The sequence below is a fragment of the Cololabis saira genome, chromosome 20 (genome assembly GCF_033807715.1).
Source record: "Cololabis saira isolate AMF1-May2022 chromosome 20, fColSai1.1, whole genome shotgun sequence".
Lineage (NCBI taxonomy): Eukaryota > Metazoa > Chordata > Actinopteri > Beloniformes > Belonidae > Cololabis > Cololabis saira.
In genome coordinates this window covers 17061932-17083303 of record NC_084606.1, presented here as the reverse complement: position 1 = coordinate 17083303, position 21372 = coordinate 17061932, and the positions used below count along the sequence as shown (strand labels likewise).

Sequence of the window (21372 nt, the reverse complement as noted above, 5' to 3'; positions counted from 1 at the left end):
AAGGTATAGGCTGAAGCCTCATGGCTTATTTTGCCTATCCTTTTCAACAAAAGGCAGACTTCAGAAACAAAAGATACTAATAAGAAGAAAACGCAACGAACGAACAAAACAAAGAAAATGAACAAAGAAGAGAAGAAAATAAATGTGGTCACTCACGATTGAGGACAGCTGCAGGAAGAAAGTTGCATAATTTAGACAGTTTAATATGAAGATAATTTATATTTGTGTTCTATATTTATCTATTATTTTAGATTTATAATTGTTTTTTAATTTGTAAATTGAGCTACTTTTTTTTAGTTCCTCATCCAAGTCTATTTACTTGTATTAGTTTACAGCGCAGTCTTGCCACATCCAATATGGCGGCGACGTTGACGTATCGCAGCAGCAGGCGAGCCCACTCGATGGGGCGTCTACGTTTATGTCTATGGGCCTATGGGCCCATCCATAGACATAAAAACGTAGACGCCGCATCGAGCGCTGAGCCGTACGTTAACGTCGCCGCCATATTGGATGTGGCAAGACTGCGCTGTAAACTAATACAAGTAAATGGACTTATTTTCATAAAGCGGCCTTTATACAAAGAAATGTACGTTTTACGTCTCATTTATTCATTCACACACGCACTAATATACTTGGGAAACAGTTTAGGCACCAAATATAATATATTTAATTTTCTCAGATTGCAAAAATAAGAACTTTATTGATCCCACATAGGAGTAATTCATGTTATATCAGCTCACAAAAAATAAAGAAAAATCACAAAAATAAGAAAAATAGAGAAACATATTTTCTCATCAACAAATTATATTTTACATAAACATTTAAACATTTTCAAGTAACAAAATAACATATTTGAACAATTTTTCAGATTTTTTCAGTTATTCTATTGTCTGAAAAATGGTTCAAATATGTTATTTTGTTATTTGAAATTTTTTTAAATTTGCTTTGTTGATGAGAAAATATATTTCTCTATTTTTCTTATTTTTGTGAGGGGGATATATATTGTTTTTTGGCACTACCTTGTTCTCTATATCTGATAGAACATGAATTACTCCTATGTGGGATCAATAAAGTTCTTATTTTTGCCATCTGAGAAAAATTAAATATATTATATTTGGTGCCCAGGGGTGGAAAGTAACAAATTACATTTACTCACGTTACTGTAATTGAGTACTTTTTATGAGTATTTTGTAATTTTCTAAGTCGTTTTTGAAATATGTAATTTTTACTTTTACTCAAGTACATTTTGACCCAAGTATTTTACTTCACTACATTTGAACCCCCTCACGTTACTGAGTACAAAATTTATGGTGAAAATCTTGTGGGCATTTTATTGGCACTTTGATTCTGGTTTTAGTGTTGTCGGTTGGACAATATGACGAAAAATAGTTTTCACTTTACACTTTACAGTACAGGTTGTGACTGTCCTTTTTGTCCTGTTCTGCGGAAGTAAGAGGATCATGTTACTAAGCTCAGCTGAGCTTTTACAAGTGTGGATGTTAAATTAATTAAATTAATACTTTAATACGCCTCGAAGTTGATTAAATAACTTGTGCTGGATTTGATTCGTGACTCATCCTTTTTTTGCATTAAATAACTGAAAGTAACTTTTACTCAAATTACATTTTAAATGAAGTACTTTTGTACTTTTACTCGAGTAAATTTTTAGAAGAGTACTTTTACTTTTACTTTGAGTAGAATTTAAGCAAAGTAAAGATACTTTTACTCAATTACAATTTTTCAGTACTTTTTCCACCTCTGTTGGTGCCTAACTGTTTCCCAAGTATATTAGTGCGTGTGTGAATGAATAAATGAGACGTAAAACGTACATTTCTTTGTAGAAAGACGCTTTATGAAAATAAGTCAATTTACTTGTATTAGTTTACAGAGCAGTCTTGCCACATCCAATATGGCGGCGACGTTGACGTACGGCTCAGCGCTCGATGGGGCGTCTCCGTTTATGTCTATGGGCCCATCCCTCCACACGCTGCGCCGCTGCGCGCTCCTTTACGGTAGTGGTGCTGATGCGGGATGAGTCAGGCTATATGATGCTGCTGCTGCTGCCATTTCATCAGCGGAGGAACCCTGCGAGCAGCCAGCAAACCCAGAAGTGATACCGATACTCCCCCCTCCTCTCCTCTCGTCCTGTCTTCACACACACCGAAAGCGAGAGCAGCAGCCGCCGGGGTTATTCGTGCAGGATCCGCTTTTTTGTGGCACCTGCCCCGGGTCGGTGCGCTTTTCTCTCGGCTCTCCATCGGGCCTGGTATCGAGAGGGAGGTCGACCCCCTTCGTGTGGGTGCCATGGAGGTCGTGGCGTGGTCGTGAGCGGCGTGAACACAGCGACAACCCCGGCCTAAAAGCGGACTCCATCCCTGCTCCAAGTAGGACTCCTTTTAAGGCTGATTTATCGACGGCGTAGGCTACGGCGTACGGTACGCGGCGACGCGCACCCTACGCCGTAGGCTCTGCGTTGGTGTAACGCGGGACCATAAATCAGCCTTTTACTCATCATCATAATGTCGATCGTGGAGCTTAAACGCGCAACTATACCCATCCCGGTTGGTTTTCTGTAATTCCTTATCCGCACAAAAGACATTTCCATGTGTAATTCAGACATTAAAGGTGTTTTGTGTATCTCAAGAGCCTGCGAGGGCTTTTATTGGAATAAAATAACTACTTTTGAGGAACAAGGAACAAAAACGCACGAGATTTTACTCCACAATGTCACGGGCAGCTCGTGATGACAGGTCGTGCACGTGATGGAGCGTCACACCAGCACAGCCTATAAAATCTAAAAGACTCACCATATATTGTGGTGCGTTTTTAAACTACAGGAGGATGATAATGTGACAGGTGGGGATGGGATGCTGCATGCATCCGCCTTGTGGCGAGTAGGACCAAACTTAGTGTTGGAATAACTCTGGTTACTCCTGTGCAGGGGTGCAGATCTGATGTCAGGATTGGGGGGGACACCAACGTGATTTAAATTTTTAATTTTTTGCCAATATGCAACTCATACCATGCCATAAATTGGCAAAGGCTCGCCAAAAAATACTGCACAGGGAATCATTTATTGCTTACCTTTCTTGTTTATTTGTCCTAAACAGCCAACAGTGTGTGTCACTGCTTACTTAACTGTTATATTCGTAAATCATAATTTTAATGGTTTTGGGCATGTAGTGTCTACTCATCTCAAATTCTTCTCACCATCTTCCTTTTGTCCTATGGGACTACTTTATGCACGATCAATTGATATATGGATGAAATATGGAGCCCTAAACAAGTTGTTTAAACTAACTGATCATGTTTTAACACAGTTATGGTGGTAAACAGTTCTAAAAAAAAAGAAAGGACCCATTGCTAAGAGCACAATAAACACAGCACAAGTTGACCCAACATCAAATTTATTTACATAAATGTCCATGTTCGTTTTCATCTGTCATTTTCCAGGACTCCCTGGAAGAAGATATCCTGTATCTTAATAGGCGTAGTAATAAAATGGAGTAGCAATACTTTCATTCTGTACACCTCGAAACGCACCGTGGATGTATTATTTTTTTAGAAATATATTTTTAATAAATATTCTACATATTCAACCTTTAAGTCTGAAAATACATTTGTTCAATTTTGAATAATTTAGGGTATTTTTATTGGGGGGGACAATTCGTGTTTTTCAGAAATTGTGTCCCCCCCGTCCCCTCCGGGATCTGCACCCATGCTCCTGTGTCTTGTGACATGGCTTTAATAGTAGCCTACTTACAGCAAATACCAAGCTAATGCCGTTCTCTTTCTAATATATTACTGATGGGAACATTTACAAGTGGAAATATGTATAATTTATAGACATATAGTGTCTCAGGCTCTACAAGAGATCCCACTCCTTATTTAGCCAAACTCCAGTTGTACAAGATAACAGATAATAGTAACAATCCCCTTTATAAAATCACATACATTTACAGCAGGGATGGCCAACCCTGGTCCTCGAGAGCCACACTCCTGCATGTTTTAGATGTTACCCTGCTTCAGCACACCTGATTCTAATTAATGGTCCTAATTAGCTTGTCATCAAGATCTGCACAATTCTGTTAATGACACAGGTACTTGTATCATGGTGTGTTGAAGCAGGGTAACATAAAACATGCAGGAGTGTGGCTCTCGAGGACCAGGGTTGGCCTACCCTGATTTACAGTATCATCTTCATAGTCACTAAAGTGTCAAAGCCATTAAAACAAATTCAGTTTTGCTTCACTTTAAGAGGGTTTCTGTTGAGTAGTTACTAATGTGGAGGAGACAGCTGTCGTAGCATCCTCCGTTTAGACAGTCAGGGAGGGATTGTGATGGGAAGCGAGGACGACATCTACTCAGAGTTAAGTAACTGGGAGGATTACAGTTTCACTACATAAAACAACCCAAACCTTTGAGGACCATTTAATGACAATGCAAATAACTGAGAGGTGCAAAAGTGAGGTGGTGTAAATATATCTGATACAGTGTTAGATGGTGAAAATCTGCTCTTTCATAGCTCTCATTCTTCATAGACGTCTGTGACCATGTCAGACACCAACAACTCAGAATTACTTTGAAAAAAATTACATTTTCTAGGTGGGAAAAAAAAATATGGAAAAAGGCCCAGAAATGTTCTCTTAAAAAATAGAAAATAAATATCAAGGTTACTGCGAATAATAGCCTTAACAAGAGCTGCAAGGGTGGAAACTGTGAGTCAGGGACAAATGTCAACCCGGTAGGTGGGTGTTGGGGAAGTAGAGGCGAACAGGAATGCTCAACCTGCAGCACAACAAACAAGCAGTCAGTAAACTTACAGAAAAGCGTCCAAATACAATAGCAAATAGATTAAAATAAAAAAAACCCAACCATTTACCAAAAGCCAGGCAGAACTCAGAACGCTGTGCACACAGCCTCCTCTCAGAGACAATCGCCCGCACCTGCAAACACACACCAGACCAGCGGAAACACAGGGGAAGGCGGCTGAAGCAGCATCTCGCGTGTTTTAAATCACATCAAAGTTGTCCAAACAAGGGTTTGAATTATAGGCTGTACAAACAGGAGAAAAGAAAAGGGCAAACAGCTACTCTGGAGGAGGAGCAGAGAGGAGACACTAATAAGACTTCACACAGAAGGTTCCCGGTTCAATTCTCGGGCCTGGTGGGGGTCTTTCTGTGTGGAGTTTGCATGTTCTCCCAGTGCTTGCGTGGGTTCCCTCCGGTTACTCCGGCTTCCTCCCACAGTCCAAAAACATGCATACTAGGTTAATTGATGATTCTAAATTGGCCGTAGGTGTGAGTGTGAGTATGTGAGTATTTATATATGAGTATGTAGCCCTGTGATGGACTGGTGACCTGTCCAGGCTGAACCCCTGCCTCTCACCTGAAATTAGCTGGGATAGATGCCAGCAGACCCCCGTGACCCTGGAAAATATAATACGGGTATAGAAAATGGATGGAAAGCCCAACGTCAACAAACCTGAAATAAGGTCCAGTGAAAGGTGGTATACAGTAGGGATGGGCGGTATGGACTAAAAAAATGTATCACGATAATTTCTGGCATTTATCCCGATAACGATAAAAAAAATACCGATACAAAAACGTGATAAACGGGAATTTTCTTTCTTTCTTTCTTTCTTTCTTTCTTTCTTTCTTTCTTTCTTTCTTTCTTTCTTTCTTTCTTTCTTTCTTTCTTTCTTTCTTTCTGGCTCATTTCTTTCTTTCTTTCTTTTTAGGCTCATTTCTTTTTTTCTTTCTTTTTAGGCTCATTTCTTTCTTTCTTTCTTTTTAGGCTCATTTCTTTCTTTCTTTCTTTCTTTCTTTCTTTCTTTCTTTCTTTCTTTCTTTCTTTCTTTCTTTCTTTCTTTCAGGCTCATTTCTTTCTTTCTTTCTTTCTTTCTTTTTTCTTTCTTTCTGGCTCATATATTTCTTCCTTCCTTCCTTCCTTCCTTCCTTCCTTCCTTCCTTCCTTCCTTCCTTCCTTCCTTCCTACAAAAACGGAATTTATCGTTTTTACCGCGAGATGACAAATTCTTACCGTGGGGAATTGTTTTGACGGTTTATCGTGAACGGTAAAATATCGCCCATTCCTAGTATACAGCAGTATAAAGTGCAAGTTACATATGAATGGGTACACAAAAAAACATGGTCTATAAAAACCAGTGGCCGGTTTGTCAGTGTCCTTAGATATAGTTTGATAACTGCTGTATTGCTTGCATTAGATCCCTGCGAGTACAGTGTTGACATTAATGCACCAGAGTAGTCCACCGGTCTCATTACTTACGCAGTCGTCCATTCAGATGCCAAATCCTCGTTCCGCAGGGCATTAGGCCAGAGCCAATAATCCAAAAAGCAGCCTTTTATTAAGATATCACATGACGCCATCACGTGACTAGAAAAGCATAAGAGGATTTTCCAATTCCTGGTGGTTTTAGTTGAACCACACAGTGAACACAATGAAAGAGCGTGAGCAGTGGAGGGCAGATACTCAAGGGTTAATATGTTTCAGTTGAGGGAAGCCGACCCAAGAATGGTGTTATTTTACTTTTTAGCGGTTGGCACTGGTGCAGAAGGGCTGAGGTGATGCAGAGCAGATGTACACAAAGTGTCACACATTGTCCAAAAAGCAGCGGGCGTGGAGAGAAAGAGTGAAACAGTGAAGCCTTTTGATGCCGGCGGAGATGAAACGTGATGGAACGGCACATCTCAAGGCTGTAAAATGTCTAGCAGTTCTGGTGGAAAAGGCTCCTGCAGGCAGCTGCTATAAACAACAGCACCACTGTAGTCGGATTATGTTGGTTTTATGCTCATTTGAATGATTGCTTAGCGAGATTTTACATGAAGACATAAGAGAAATTTGTGCTCTGCGATATTAGCTGTTAGTTATAAAATGCATCCCACTTTGACTGCAACAACTTTGATTAATGTGTAATAATATAATGTATCATACCAGGTTGCTCTCAGGGTTCTAATGTCAAAATATCAAGCAAAGTAAAGGATCTTTTATTTTTGCAAAGACTAGAAACCCTGAAGTAGACCATTCCTGCAGGATGGATATTGGAGAACCCAAATAAACGTTGTTCAGCTGAACCCAGATGCAAGAGCAGGTGATCCGCTCCACTATTTATAGCAAGCAGGTGTGCTTGCCAACGACATCGGCCTAACCTGCCAAACCAGATGCTCAGTTACAAACAGAAGATTCATCTGATAAATGTAGAAATGGGAACTCTTCAGAAAAGGCTGGGAACTTCCCATAAATGCTGAACTGCCCCATCGCCAGCGAATCGGGTCAACAGAGCACCACTGACTTGTAATTACTTGTACGCATCGTAGGATTTGAATTGTTGCAGACAAAAGATGTGACAGAGTTGCGGCAGGATCTTTCATCGTAGCTCCAAATATGCAAGTCCTGCTGAACGGCTTTCTGGAAGCAACCGGTTTCAAACAGCGTGATGAATCCTGGTCGATTAAAATGCTATTTCAAATAACATATTAATTTGTTGGACCTACCTCATGATTGGGACATCATTCTCATGTGTATTTGTCACCACATGAACACTCGTTTTGCTGATTGTTTTCATGCTGATGCCACTTTGTCATCGCCTTCGAATCAGAAGGTGTCACGAGTATACAGTGTACCGTTCTTGGCGTTGTACTCAACCAAGGAGAGACAACTCATACAGTGTGAGATCTAATAATGTTGTTCAGTTTGAGAACTTGTGCCGTTTATAGGAGCTTTTCTATCCCAGAGTAACCCCCCTCCACTTCTGATACTAGATTAGATCAGATTAAACTTTATTTATAGGACTTTTTTTACACGGTAGTAACGCAAAGTGCTTTACATAATTAAAAACTAACACACTCATGGTTAAAAACACACTGGTCATTTTCACAAACAACCTCACATTAATACCCACACTGCAAACATTTACAGGGAGCAACATCTGTCCAAACCTCTTGTTGACTAATAAAAGCTCAGACCGTCATAGCTGCCAGTATAAGACGCAGACAGATGTGAGAGTTACAGTGTTGTGAAACGGCTGCAATCATATCATCAAAAACAGGGACGGACAAGAGACTCTTTCACTTCTCACCAAAGTACATGTATAGATGAAACAATAAATCTGACAAATTCAAACAAATTAATCCTTGTAGCCTTAACTATCGCCAAGAAAACTATCCTCATGAACTGGAAATACAAGAAAAAAAACAAACAAAGCTCAATGGGAACACTTACTCATTGACCACATCTCAATGGATTTTCACACCCAACACTCAGCAATAGAACCCCTCTCCATCTGGTCGCCACTCATCAACTTTCTACACACCTGACTTGTCATCTGTCTTCATTTTTATTGATTTCCATTTCTGTTTTGCCTGAGAACCAATCGTCAAACGTTGTGCTGCATCTTCCACACAACCCAGGCGTCACTATTCCCAGCGCGGACTATGATGATCCAGGTTTGCACTTGTGATCTTACTCGAGGAGGAACGTGCTCCATCAGTCGGAAGATGACCCTCATCTTCCCTCCACTGAGCTCAGTATCTGGGTGGGGGGGGATGACGGAGATTAAAGCTGAAACAGGGACATTTAAAAGTATCACATGAATAAAGCATTTGCTAAACAAGGTCCGTTTACTGTCACAGTTAATACATTCCTGTCAGGAATGGGTAGATGAGGACCCAAGTGCAGGAGAGACGCAGGACTTCCAAAAAAACAGGTTTTATTCCTTCAAAAACAAACCAAAAGCGCTGCAGAGCAGGGTTAACGAAACACAAGAGCAAAAATTTAAAATCCTTGACAGGACACACAGAGGGAGGAAACAGTACGGACCAGCAGGGAGCAGGGGCAAGACAAGACCAGGGCTGCTTCCGAAATTGCATACTTCCACCCTAATGAGTATGCAAAATGAGTATACGAGATTTTTTAGTGCGTCCGAAACATTAGAACGTACTCAATAGTGTGCTCTATCCATACTCATTCCGGAGAATTTTTCTAGTGTGGATTGATGGACACTAGCCGAGCAGAAACTTCCCACAATGCAATGCAGCGGCGTTTGGTTGCTAAGTGATACGTATATGTCATAAGTATAATAATTATATTATATAATATTAATATTATAATATTCGTATATAATAATATCATATAATGTCATCTTGTTTCGGCTACGCTGCTACTGCTGCTGTGACTCGTCACTTCCTCCCAACGGCAGGAAGGGACGTGTGCACTCTTAATAGTACGTCTGAATTAATGCAGACTACTGATATTTACTCAAAAGTGTGCCGAACTTAAGTATACTTTTTAGTATATACTTTTTAGTATGGCATTTCGGACGCACCGCAGATATACACAGAAGGGTTGACGACACACAGGTGCAGACAATCAGGACGGACAGGAACCAGGGAAGTCAAGGCATAACTGAAACACAAAGACACGGGTTTCAAAATAAAACAGCAACTGACCAAACCGTGACAGTCCCTGTACAGTGTACAGGGACTTCAGTAGAACCTGTAGCACCATGGGATCCTCCATCCACCTGTTATCTAGACCCACCTTGATCCTCTTCAGGGTTGTAGGAGAGGACAGCCTTTACAGGCCAAGAGCCTGCATGCTTCCTACAGCAAACTAAGCAGTATAAGAATATAAGTTTGAAGTATCTTGTTGTATTTTGACAGCTGGATTTGACATAATGAGGACTGTTTTTATACAAATAAGTATTTTTTAGGGAGTTTACTTTACTCTCACGTTGTTGTAATTGACTGATGCGTAAAGGTTTTGCCACTAATCTTCCTCCTCAGGTTAAAGTCAGTTCCGGGAATATTCCTACTCAGAGTTTATTATGCAATCAGGATTTTCTGATCATTCTTCTCGTTTCCTCGCAGTCACGCGAGCTGGTGCTGACGCTGGCGCGCGTCCCCGGCGGTTTCCCATCATAAGCAAACCCGAGGCGTGCCCCCTCTCCCGGGCCGGGAGCCATGGAGGCCATCTGGCTGTACCAGTTCCGGCTGATCGTGATCGGGGACTCCACCGTGGGCAAGTCGTGCCTGATCCGGCGCTTCACGGAGGGCCGCTTCGCCCAGGTGTCCGACCCCACCGTGGGGGTGGACTTCTTCTCGCGCCTGGTGGAGATCGAGCCCGGCAAGCGGGTCAAGCTGCAGATCTGGGACACGGCGGGCCAGGAGCGCTTCAGGTGGGACTGTGTGTGTGCGCTCATTTAACACGAGAGGAGGTGAAAATGATCAGATTCTATTAACAGTAGCTATAAAAAGTCACTTCAACACAGTTTTAGAAATATAAGTATAAAGTCTTAACTGCTGAAGCTGAATGATCCTGCTGCTTGTGTGTGTTATATACAATGCTGGTTTAGGCAAGGCAAGTTTATTTGTATAGCACAATTCAATACAAGGTAATTGAAAGTGCTTTACATCAACATTAAAAGCAGAAAGACACAATTAAACAGTAAATAACAAATAAAATGATAAGAAAAGAGGTAAAATAATAAAAAGCACAAGTTGTTAAAAAGTAATGGCAGTAGAGTACAGCAGGTAAGTATTTAATTTAGGAGTACGCTTGAGTAAACAGTAATGTTTTTATCCTGATTTAAAGGAGCTGACAGTTGGAGCAGACCTCAGGTCTACAGGAAGTTTGTTCCACCGGTGAGGAGCAGAATAACTGAACGCTGCCTCACCTTGCTTGGTTCTGGTTCTTGGGAACCACAACAAACCAGATCCAGATGAACCTCAGGGGTCTGGGAGCTTCATAGGAACTAACAGATCAACCATGTATTTTGGTCCAAGACCATTCAGTGCTTTATAGACCAGCAGGAAGATTTTAAACTCTATCCTTTGCCAGTGTAGCGATTTCATGACCGGTGTAATATGGTCCAGTTTCCTGGTGTTTTTAAGGACTTCTGGATCAGCTGCAGCTGCCTGAATGATTTCTTGTTAAGGCTTGTTTAGGGAGTAATCATAAACAATCATCTGCAAGAAAGTGCGCCCTCTTTGGTTTTATAATGATTTAGGTATCATAATGTAATTAAAGTCATCTGGTCCATAGCTGGTCCATATTAGTCTCTATTCAGTTCAGTTTACAGTATGTGCATATTAATAATCAACTCACAACAAAATGTCTCTCAAGTAAAGACGTTCATTGGGTCTAAATACAGTCCAGTTTAGTCAAAGCAAGTCATTGTCTAGTTCTATAATATAATGCAACGATATTCTAATTAACCAAACTTGAACTCAACTCCACATTCATATAACTGTGTCTACGGGGATGATTCAGATCATGTTGGTTTGCAGGCATTTGTTTATGCTCTTCTTCCTTAACCACATTGTTGCAGTCAGGTCCTTGTCAGGTCATTGCAACACCTTGAGATAGATGCACACACACATACAAATAATCACACATGCACCTGTGTCTACTAGAAAACTAGTATTTGTTTCAAGGAGCAATGTGCAGAAAGGATGTGTACATCTCATACGTGCTTCAAATCCTGCAAACAGTTACTTTTAGAGCATATTTAAGTCTGATTTGATTAAGTGGGAATGCAGAGAAATTAAATGCAGAACAGTGTCACAATGAAGTTGTGTGTTTTATAATCTACTTTTGTTTATTTTATTTCCTTTCTTGGTCCTCAATTTTCCTTCCACAATCCAAAAATATGTGTTTATAATGTTGTTTAACTGTGAGTGGTACATTGGCTTCCATCCTAAATCCTAAAAATACATAAATTAGGCTGACTTTTCACACACTACTTTTACATTTTGGCTTAGTGTTTAATAGACAAATAACTACACAGTGTAATATGCAGGGCTGGGCATCGATTCAAAGGTCAAGAATCGATTTGATTCCGATTGTTAAGATTCAGAATCGATTGTCAAGATTTGATTCGATCCGAGCCAATCCGATGTAATCTTTTCCCACATTCCTTTTTTTTTCTTTCTTCTATTTTTGGTCTTTTTCGGTTTTAAATTTTTGAGAATTTGGTTTTTAGCATTTTATGCATTTGTAACCCCAAGAAAGTATATATAAGTAATTGCAGTTACTATAGTTATTATAACTGGAAACTTTAATGTTGTCATACCTTTAAACATATTTGAAGGCAAAATCATGGCAATAGTTATTCTCGTGTCCAACAAAACATTCCTTTTTGGGCATAAATAAAAAAATACCAAAAGTTGTAATGTAATGTATATGCACCTATTGTTAAGACTAGATGAATTATTTTTCTTATGTATTGATACAGAAAGCCTTTTTATATGACTGTAGGATGATTCAGCATTAATGGAGAAAGACAAAGAAATAACTGTATTAATTAGTGCTGCAATTTATTCCTATTAATGAGTGGATACATATATATAAAATAACTACGCATTTACAGTGCAAGTGCTTGAAAAGTCATGCAGGGATACCAGAAGTAGAATGAAGACCATCTATTTTTTTTTTTTTTTTTTTTTCAAATGTACATTTTCCTGTTTGGCCACAACAATAACATTTCAAGATATTTTCCAGGTTTAAATCAGCATGTGCAGGAGTATTTGTTGTGTTATACGTGTCCAGAAAGAGTCGTGCCTTTGGAGCTGATGCAAATTACCGGGTCCAGCCGGTTGGACACGCAAAGCATTTAATGGAAATATCTCTGGAAAATGCAGCAGAATCAAGGCCTCTGAGCAGACGTGTGCTGACCGGCAGGAGAACGAGGAAGTCGTGGTTTACCATTGTACGTTGTGATCTATCAGGAAACTGAAACAGCCTTACAGTGCGATAAACCACTTGGTTTTACAGAACCAGTAGTTAAAAGAGATGACATGACTACCAGCAGGAACAGAAATACCTTTTTTTTTATCACACAGAGAAAAATCCTACAGAGAATGATCTTAATTAATAACGTCAGCGAAGACTTGTAAAATGATCCAGACCTGACAGCGAGGCCTGGATGTAAGACTACACACAGCAGGCCATTATGGTATGATACAACTATGATACAACTAAAAGTAAATTACTAAAAGTGACATCAAAACCTGAAATTATCAGTCATGAGGACGTGTTTGCAGCTCTGAAACAAAGTCAGAAGTGCAGAGAAGGTCCAATCTGTCTTGATTTGTTTCTATAATTGTGTTTACTGATACTGAAGTATCCTGAAGTATCCTGATGTTCTGAAAGTAGGTCCCATTTGTGGCTGAAGTAGGGATTTACAGTCATGTGCACAAGAAAAGCTCATGTCGGTAATACTAAGTACCTCCTTACAGCATGTATAAGATTTAAAAGGGCACGTTTCCGGCAGGCGTTGCTAGTCAGCCCTTCATAAAGTGGTCATCAGCAGCTGCAGACCTTTTTAAAAGCAGGTGTTTGGGCAATTTGGACATGAGTGATAGTCTTATGATGGATTCACACTGAAAGTGTCAAAAATCACTCAACGCCTGCATCGCGCTGCTTAAGAGATTCACACTGAAAGCCTGTCGACGCCTGCAGTGGGCGGGGCTAAAGCTGTGCTACAGAACTGGAGGGAACAAAGTGCATATAGTCTACATATATCTATATAAAGAGTGCACATCTTCAGTTTCCTATTTCACCATGGATCACACTTTGGGAAGCCTTCTTTATATTTCTGCGTTATTTCCACATACATAAGAGTGAGTTTGATGCTCCTTAACAAGTTTAGTCCCGGTGAAGCTGCAGTCTGTCTGCGGCGATCACCACTGACACAACGGGTCGGAGCGGATTTGGTCATATTGTTTAAACTGTGTTTTGTGATTAATACGCACGGTTTTTAATTATTTTGCGTTGGATCGATGTAGCAAATAAAATCGTTCGGACCATACAGCCCCTCAACCATCAGTTACGTGTTTCACATGAGCAGTTCAGGTAAAAACGGCAGTCAAATCAGCAAAAATGTCAGTTTGCTGGATGAAATATATGAATTCCTGATAAAATAAGTTTGTTAGCGCACAGCCATGCTCATGTGTGCATGTGAATGAGTGTAAGTTTGTGTGTACATGAAAGCACAATCTGCATTGAGGCTTCTTGCTTCGGGAATCCCGGTCTGTGTTTGGACGCTGCCTCGGCGTCGCCGCTGCCGATTTGCATAAAGTTGAGATTTTTCAACTTCAAATTGACGCTCTGGACGCTCTGGATGCTTCCGACGCTTCCGACACCTCTTGCTTTCATAGAAAATGAATGGCAGCTGGACGTCTCTGACGCCCGTGACGCTTCCTGTGTGATCCAGGGTTAGTAAAACACGTGTTGCTGCAATATAGGGAGAAAAAAAATGCAAAGAATTTGGAGCGTAACTTATTACAATGAGAAAGATAATTCACCATTGTAAAACGTCAAATTAATTTACAATCAGCCCAAACGTGCTCAGAAGGCTCAGAAGGAAAACGATGGCAACTTTGGGGCGGTTCCTACATGACTGACAGCAAGTTCAAGTGCGCCTCCAAACCATGTGACTTCTTTGTGTCATTGTGCTGCACTGAGGCTGCTATGTTGCTCACTACTGCCACACATGGCAGAAACAGGTATTACGAGACTGAACAGACTGAAGCTAGTTATTAGCACGATAACTTGGGGAAAAAAAATCTCAGTAAAATCTCAGCAGCCAAATACATTTTTGTGACATGATTGCACTTATTTTCTTCTTGCGGTTATTTGGGGATATTTTAACAAACAATCTTACACATTGCTCCTTTAAATCATGGAGGTACTGTGTGCATTTGCCCAGGAGACTTACTCTGATCAAATTTTTTTTTACACACACACACACACAACAGTTAAATAAAAGTATTAAAAGAGGGGGTAATAACTTTTGCACATGACAAAACTGCATAGGATTTTTGCTAATGTAACACCAGAAAGAGTAAGGGCTGAGGTAGGGCCTACCCTGGATTAAAAGCAAAAACTAAACTTATTGGCTTTGCAAAGTTCTCATTTATATTAGTCCTCCTCTCAAAAACTCTCTCTTTTGCAAGGCGTGCCCTATTAGAGGGCTGTCCTGCAGCTTTGACCTCGCCACCTCTGAGCTACAGTGAATGCAGCAGGTCAGGGATGGGGATGGAGGATGAATCTACTCTGATCTGAGTCCGTGATGTCACGGACTGATTATTGAGTTGGTTCTCACTTCAATTACATAAATATTCACTATTATGGTCAGAAAAAAAACTATTTTCCACATTACTTAACAAAAAGGGTTCCCTTGACTCTCTCCTTTCAATTTCTCTGTTTAACTGGACCATAATTGGGCCAAAATTGGACTAAATGCGTATTTTCTTGCCTCGTCCAGGTCCATCACCAGGGCTTACTACCGCAACTCCGTGGGCGGGCTCCTCCTCTTTGACATCACCAACCGCCGCTCTTTCCAGAACGTCCACGACTGGCTGGAGGAGGCTCGCAGTCACGTCCAGCCGCACAGCATCGTCTTCCTGCTGGTGGGCCACAAGTGCGACCTGGAGGCCCAGCGCCAGGTACGGACCAGGGATCCCTCGTCAGGATGCGTTAGACGCAGCGTTTGAATGTTATCAGTTTTAAAAATAACCGTTGGTTCACGTCCATATTTGGCTCAAAGGAAGGCCGGCTTTCTTCTTTCTTAATCCTCTGGGGCCGGCTGGTGCAGCGAAATCAGAAATATCAGGATGACGGTGCAAAATGCTTTAAATAACAGTCGTGTAGAGCTGGGCGATATGGACCAAAAGTCATATCTCGATATTTTCTAGCTAAATGGCGATACTCGATATATATCTCGATATTTTTTCTGTGCCTTAATTGGGGTTTCCCCCAAAGCATTATAGCATAGCATCTCTGTTAGCATCTCTGTTAGCATCTCTGTTAGCTTCATTTTTTCTGAGGCAAACCCTTAAAAAAACAGTCAGTTTTAATACAAAGCCTCGTGCCAAATGTCACACAGGTTCCTTTATTAACAGAGGTCTGCACAATATCAAAATGTATAAAACAAATGAAATAAAAATAAATTGCCTGCATATATAGAATACAAATGCTTCTTGAATAAAATAAAACAAATATCCCTTTCCTGCATAACAATTAAATTAAAATACACTGCAATTAATACAATGTAGACAGTAACAGGCAGACTTTTCCACTGAGGTTGACAGTTGTGCAAATAACCAAACATTTGTGCAAATCTCAAATAAAACATTCAAGTCAATTTGTCACAAAATAAGCTATATCAAAATCATTAAAAAAAAAAAAAAAATCCAAAAAATAAATTTTTTTTTTTTTTTTTTTTTTTTTTTTTTTAGAAATCGATATAAACGATATTGTCTCGTACCATATCGCGTTTGAAAATATATCGATATATATTAAAATCTCGATATATCGCCCAGCCCTACAGTCGTGTGATACTTCTGTAGTCGTAGTAGGAATGAGCCAAAAGGAAAAGAGTCACCGTAACACATGTGATCTCGCAGGTGACCCGGCAGGAGGCGGAAAAGCTGGCAGGGGCGTACGGGATGCGCTACATCGAGACATCCGCCCGGGACGCCATCAACGTGGAGCACGCCTTCACCGAGCTGACCAAAGACATCTTCGCCCTGGTGCGGTCCGGCGACATCACAATCCAGGAGGGCTGGGAGGGCGTGAAGAGCGGCTTCGTGCCCAACGTGGTCCACTCGTCAGAGGAGGTGACTAAGAGCGACCGCCGCTGCCTCTGCTGATCTGGGAAGAGCGCGCAAACGACGGGAGCGAAGGATTCAGAGGGGCGCGGCTGATGGACGGAGCTGTCGGCCATCTTTCTGAGTGAAACTGTTCTTCCCTCGGACTGGACACCGGATGTTTGTACCAGATGTAAAAGAACACCTGAATGTGGATGGAGGACTCAAAAGGGGTTGTTCCAATACCTGTACCTGTTTTATTTCTAAGAAGAAAGGATCAAAGATGCTTATTTGAGAGGATAGTGATTGAATTCCTCACGTTTCAGGCTTCTTCCCTGAAGGTTTCTCCCAGAAAGTCTTACAAAGGCCTTAGAAAGAGGACCCTCCCTGGTTCTTCTTCAAAGTAGGACGACTCTGGTTTCGTCTTTCTTTCCCTCCTAATCTCTCCTCCCATCAACTGCCACTCGATATGCAATTACATGACACGGAAAGAGCTCGCGTCTCTTCCTGCATTTTCATTTCAAACACGTAGATGAAGCACGCTAAGATCGAATCCTCGTGCCGCCGTCTAAGCTACACCTTCCTGAGCTCAACGGAGGAGCCCTGGAGGTCCCGTACAAACCCGAGGAGCCGTTTCTGACCGGACCTGTGGATGTGTTGCTTCTTGGTTTCTCTTTCAGTCGGTACGGGCCTCCAGGGAGCTCAATGACGTTGATTTCACGGTTACATCCACCGTCCATCTGCTGAATATCACGCTGTAACGAAACACCACCACCCATCCAGGTCCTAACAGACTCTTGCAGGAGGAAGAGATGTGTACAGCTTAACTGACGGAGTTGAGCGAGAATTAAAGCTTATTATAGTCTGTCTTTTACTGAACCCATGATGTGGATTAGTGGGTACCTTGGAAACGGAAAGCACCTTAATAGCCAAGTCTGTCTGAACTGCAGAGTGTAGATGAGCAAACTTGGGATGTTTTATTTCTTGAAGGCTAAAACCATCAGAGAAGGGAGCTCATTAAACTGCAGGATGCTTGATGAATGAATGAAATCCACCAGTTAACCACTTTACTCACAGCGCACGCTTACGATGGAGACAAACGTAGTCCAATAAAAACATGCTGGGAAGGTCCAACCGGCACATCTGTCTCTCCAGGACTCATTTTGGTAAATACGAGCAGTTTACATGGCTCTGTTTCAGTCTGTCTCCACTACCGGGGCAACAGATCTTTTATTTATAGTTTAATATTCACATATTCTGCAGGTTGATGTTGCCACCAGGATCATTTAGCTGTTACAGCCACGTGAAGCACACAATCCAAGATGGCCATAAAAGCCTGCAGCCACATTGAAACAGACGTGAAGGCAGTTTTAATGCCACAGAAGTCAGAAAATTAGAAGAATGATCCATAACTAATTGACGCTGAAATTTAACTAATTCAAAACTTTAAAAAACTAAAAAAAAACAACCAACATTGAGACCAGTTTTTACATTTACCCCCAAACCAGCTAAATGAAGTCAGGTGTTCTGCCTTGTGCTTCATGTAGGAGCAGTTTTACATTCAGGGGACTTTAGTTTTCCTTTTCTTTCTGAAAATGGAGCAGAAAGACTGAAACCTCTCATGTCTGTACATTAAGGAGCAGTTCAAGGTTTCTGCATTCACACATTCAGGCTGATGGAGACTTGTTGACACCAGAGTCTGAACAAGGGTCCACCGGCAGCTGACGGTGAATCAGTCCAGAAAGGTGGCGTGTCCTTGGACTTCAGAGACTCCGATGGAGCTCAGACTCACTTTTGTTCCTTAATTCACGGATTAATGCTTCATTATGCAAAATTTATGACTATAAATGGCAGGTAGGCGTGGGACAATGTTCCAGCAAAGAAAGGGTGTTAATTGGACCGTAGTTGAGGCTACTGTGAATCTATTACGTGTTAAGATAACAATACTGTCCTGAAATGTCCAATTGGATCATACTCTGGAGTCATCTGCATGCCCTGCTGCCCTTTTAAAGAGGACAAATTCAAGTTCAGACCATTTTAAAACAAATATCAACATCCTTTTACTTCCTTTAGCATGTGTGGCGTGCACCTTTGCAGTGCTTGTGTCTTATATGGTCAGGAACATGCAGACGTCCACAGAGGAGTCCACATAAATGCTGACGGACAGGATTTAGCCCTTGTGGAGGCAGAAAGCAGGAATTGGCCTTAAATGTGAAGCTACTGGCTGGTTTTCTTGAAACGGAGACCAGAGCTCCATCAACTGGCCTGTGTGGGAACTTCAGGAACCATCAGAAATACTTTTTAGATTATTATTATTGATCAATAAACTGAAGATCTAATGTGTTCAAGGTGGTTATTTAAACAGTCTGAGCTGAGCGAACATCTCCTAAAGCCTATTTCCCCAAATCTTCTATTGCTTTCATTGAGTATTGATCAGTTTGCTCTGTAAGTTCACACCAGTTACTGGTGCTCCTCTAAATGTCACAATACAAATAAAACAGAGCGACAAAGAAGCAGCAGCTCCTCAGAACTCTTGCTGCTGCTTGGACAACATCTGTAATCAGTAATATCAACATTGGACCAATAAGACGTCCATCTGGCTCCTGTACGTCGGTTGTATCGGCTACAGATCAATAAATCATTCAGACTTGGTGGAGACCTGTAGCTTTGTTGGCCCCTAAATGTATCTGAAATCCCTCATCTTGTCCACACAAACATCATTTTCATTTTTTCTGTGAGTAAATTCTCATTTCAATCCCAACATAAAGAACTTCTTTGTCTCATTGGGATACTGCTGTAAATGTAATATTATTATTATTATTTTACATCTGCTTATCTATAAACCCAAAATTTGTGAACCCTCTTTTTACATTTCTTAAGGATTTCATGTTTTCCCGTTAATATATTAGTTTACTTTAAGAACAAGTGTCCCAAAGCGTTTCCTCTGACGTCACACACCGCATTACTCCTGATTGAGTGAAATGTTGTTGCCAGACAGAAAGGATCAATTTTCCAAATTACTTCTGGGAATAAAAACAACAACAAAGAACAATATTTTGCTCTGCCTGATGCTTTTTTGATAATTAACAATTAACACATTGACTTTTTATGTCATGCTGCCCTCATATGGACAATCATAGTACTGCTATATACAATGGCTTTGATCAAATCTATTGTGTGTGTGTGTGTGTGTGTGTGTGTGTGTGTGTGTGTGTGTGTGTGTGTGTGTGTGTGTGTGTGTGTGTGTGTGTGTGTGTGTGTGTGTGTGTGTGTGTGTGTGTGTGTATATATATATATATATATGTATATATATATATTCATATATACTAATTGTTATTTTATGGTAGCATTTATGCAGTATTGCACAATGAATTATGTCTCAAATAAATATGTAAAAGTGGGGACAGTTTAGGGGTTTATGAGCTTTGTCCGGTTCCTCACCTGGGACCTGTTTTCCTCAGGCAAGGCAGGTTTATTCATATGGCACATTTCAGCAACAAGGCGATTCAAGGTGTTTTACATAATACATACCGGTATATGAAAAATTAATAGGAGAAAATAAAAAGTTATGGTGCAGTGGTAGAATAAAGAAAGGTTAAACTTAAACTAGAGTTACAATTAAAATCAACATTGTTTAAAGTTAAATTCAGGACAGTTTAAATAATCCAGTCGAAAGCAGCTGTAAACAGTCTTTAATCTGGATTTCAAGGAACTGAACTACATCATCTGGAGTCTATTGATCCAGTTGTAAAAATGGTTCATTTAACCAACAGTTTTACGGTACATAGATTCACAATGAGTCTGTTTGCGGGGAAACCTTGTTCTTCTTTGATGAGAACAACCTTTCAAAGAAGGAAGCTTTCTTGGAGGATTTCCTGAGGTGTTTTATCACCAAGGAAACATCAATGTCCTCTATTCCAGGTACTTTCAACTCCAGTAAAACCAGCAGATTGTCTTCTGAGCAGCAGGTCTTCTTGCAAAGGCTCTTGAAGATGTTCTTGTGCATTTTTTCAGGGATCTTGCTGAAATATCAAAATGCTGTCCTTCTACATGAGAGAAGATGAGGTCAAAGAGCCAGTCGTGCATTTTCATGGGATCATCTTGAGTCCAAACCCAGTGAGACTTTTCAGTGGCTTTCAGTGAAATCAGAGTGTGAATAAGCCGGCTCAGGTTGCTTTTAAAATGCTCTGCTTTTGCATCCACAGCCTGTTGATGCTTTTCCTCACATGAGGAGACATGGACTGCACCGCTCACGTCAGATTCAGCTTCCTCATGGATGGTGTCTGCTGACGACGGCTGCTGAGGCAGGAAATCCTGCACAGATGAGACGTCTGACAGCTGGTCCTCAGGTACAACATCCTCCACAGACGTCACCTCAGCCAGTCGTTGTTCAGACTCAGAATCCTCCACTGATATGAGGTCTAACTGTTCATCTCCCTCAGATTTGACCTCTAACAGACCTTCAGGTACCGCAGATCTTCTTCTGAAGAACAGACATCCTCCTGATGCAAGATGGTCCCCATGATGAGGGACTAAATACTCCCTGTAGGTGATGTCAGCGTCAGCCTGATGCTCAGTCTGGAGAGGGGAGGTCGGCTCCTGTTCATCAACAGCTTTGTGCTTTTCCTCACATTTGAGGAGCTCACATGAACCTTTTAGCTGAGATGCAGCGGTTTCATTTGATGACTGCTGTTGCTGCACAGTCTCCCGCAGATGGGACTTCTGACATCCTGTTAGAGTTTAAAAACTTTAGCAAGGAAAC

The 21372-nt window shown here is 41.0% G+C and overlaps 1 protein-coding gene across 1 annotated transcript; it reads left to right on the top strand.

Annotated features, from left to right (window-relative positions):
- Positions 1-2041: 2041 nt before the first annotated feature.
- On the top strand, positions 2042-19655 carry rab39bb (RAB39B, member RAS oncogene family b). Its single transcript, XM_061710022.1, has 4 exons — positions 2042-2384; positions 9888-10195; positions 15287-15467; positions 16428-19655. The coding sequence occupies exons 2-4, from the start codon at positions 9981-9983 to the stop codon at positions 16671-16673; spliced, it is 642 nt and encodes a 213-aa protein (XP_061566006.1). The 5' UTR covers positions 2042-2384; positions 9888-9980; the 3' UTR covers positions 16674-19655.
- The last annotated feature ends 1717 nt before the right edge of the window (positions 19656-21372 follow it).

Coding starts and splice junctions, on each gene's coding strand:
- rab39bb (XM_061710022.1), top strand. CDS start 9,981: ATGGAGGCCATCTGGCTGTACCAGTTCCGGCTGATCGTGATCGGGGAC. Junction 10,196..15,286: donor GCGGGCCAGGAGCGCTTCAG/GTGGGACTGTGT, acceptor TGCCTCGTCCAG/GTCCATCACCAGGGCTTACT. Junction 15,468..16,427: donor ACCTGGAGGCCCAGCGCCAG/GTACGGACCAGG, acceptor GTGATCTCGCAG/GTGACCCGGCAGGAGGCGGA.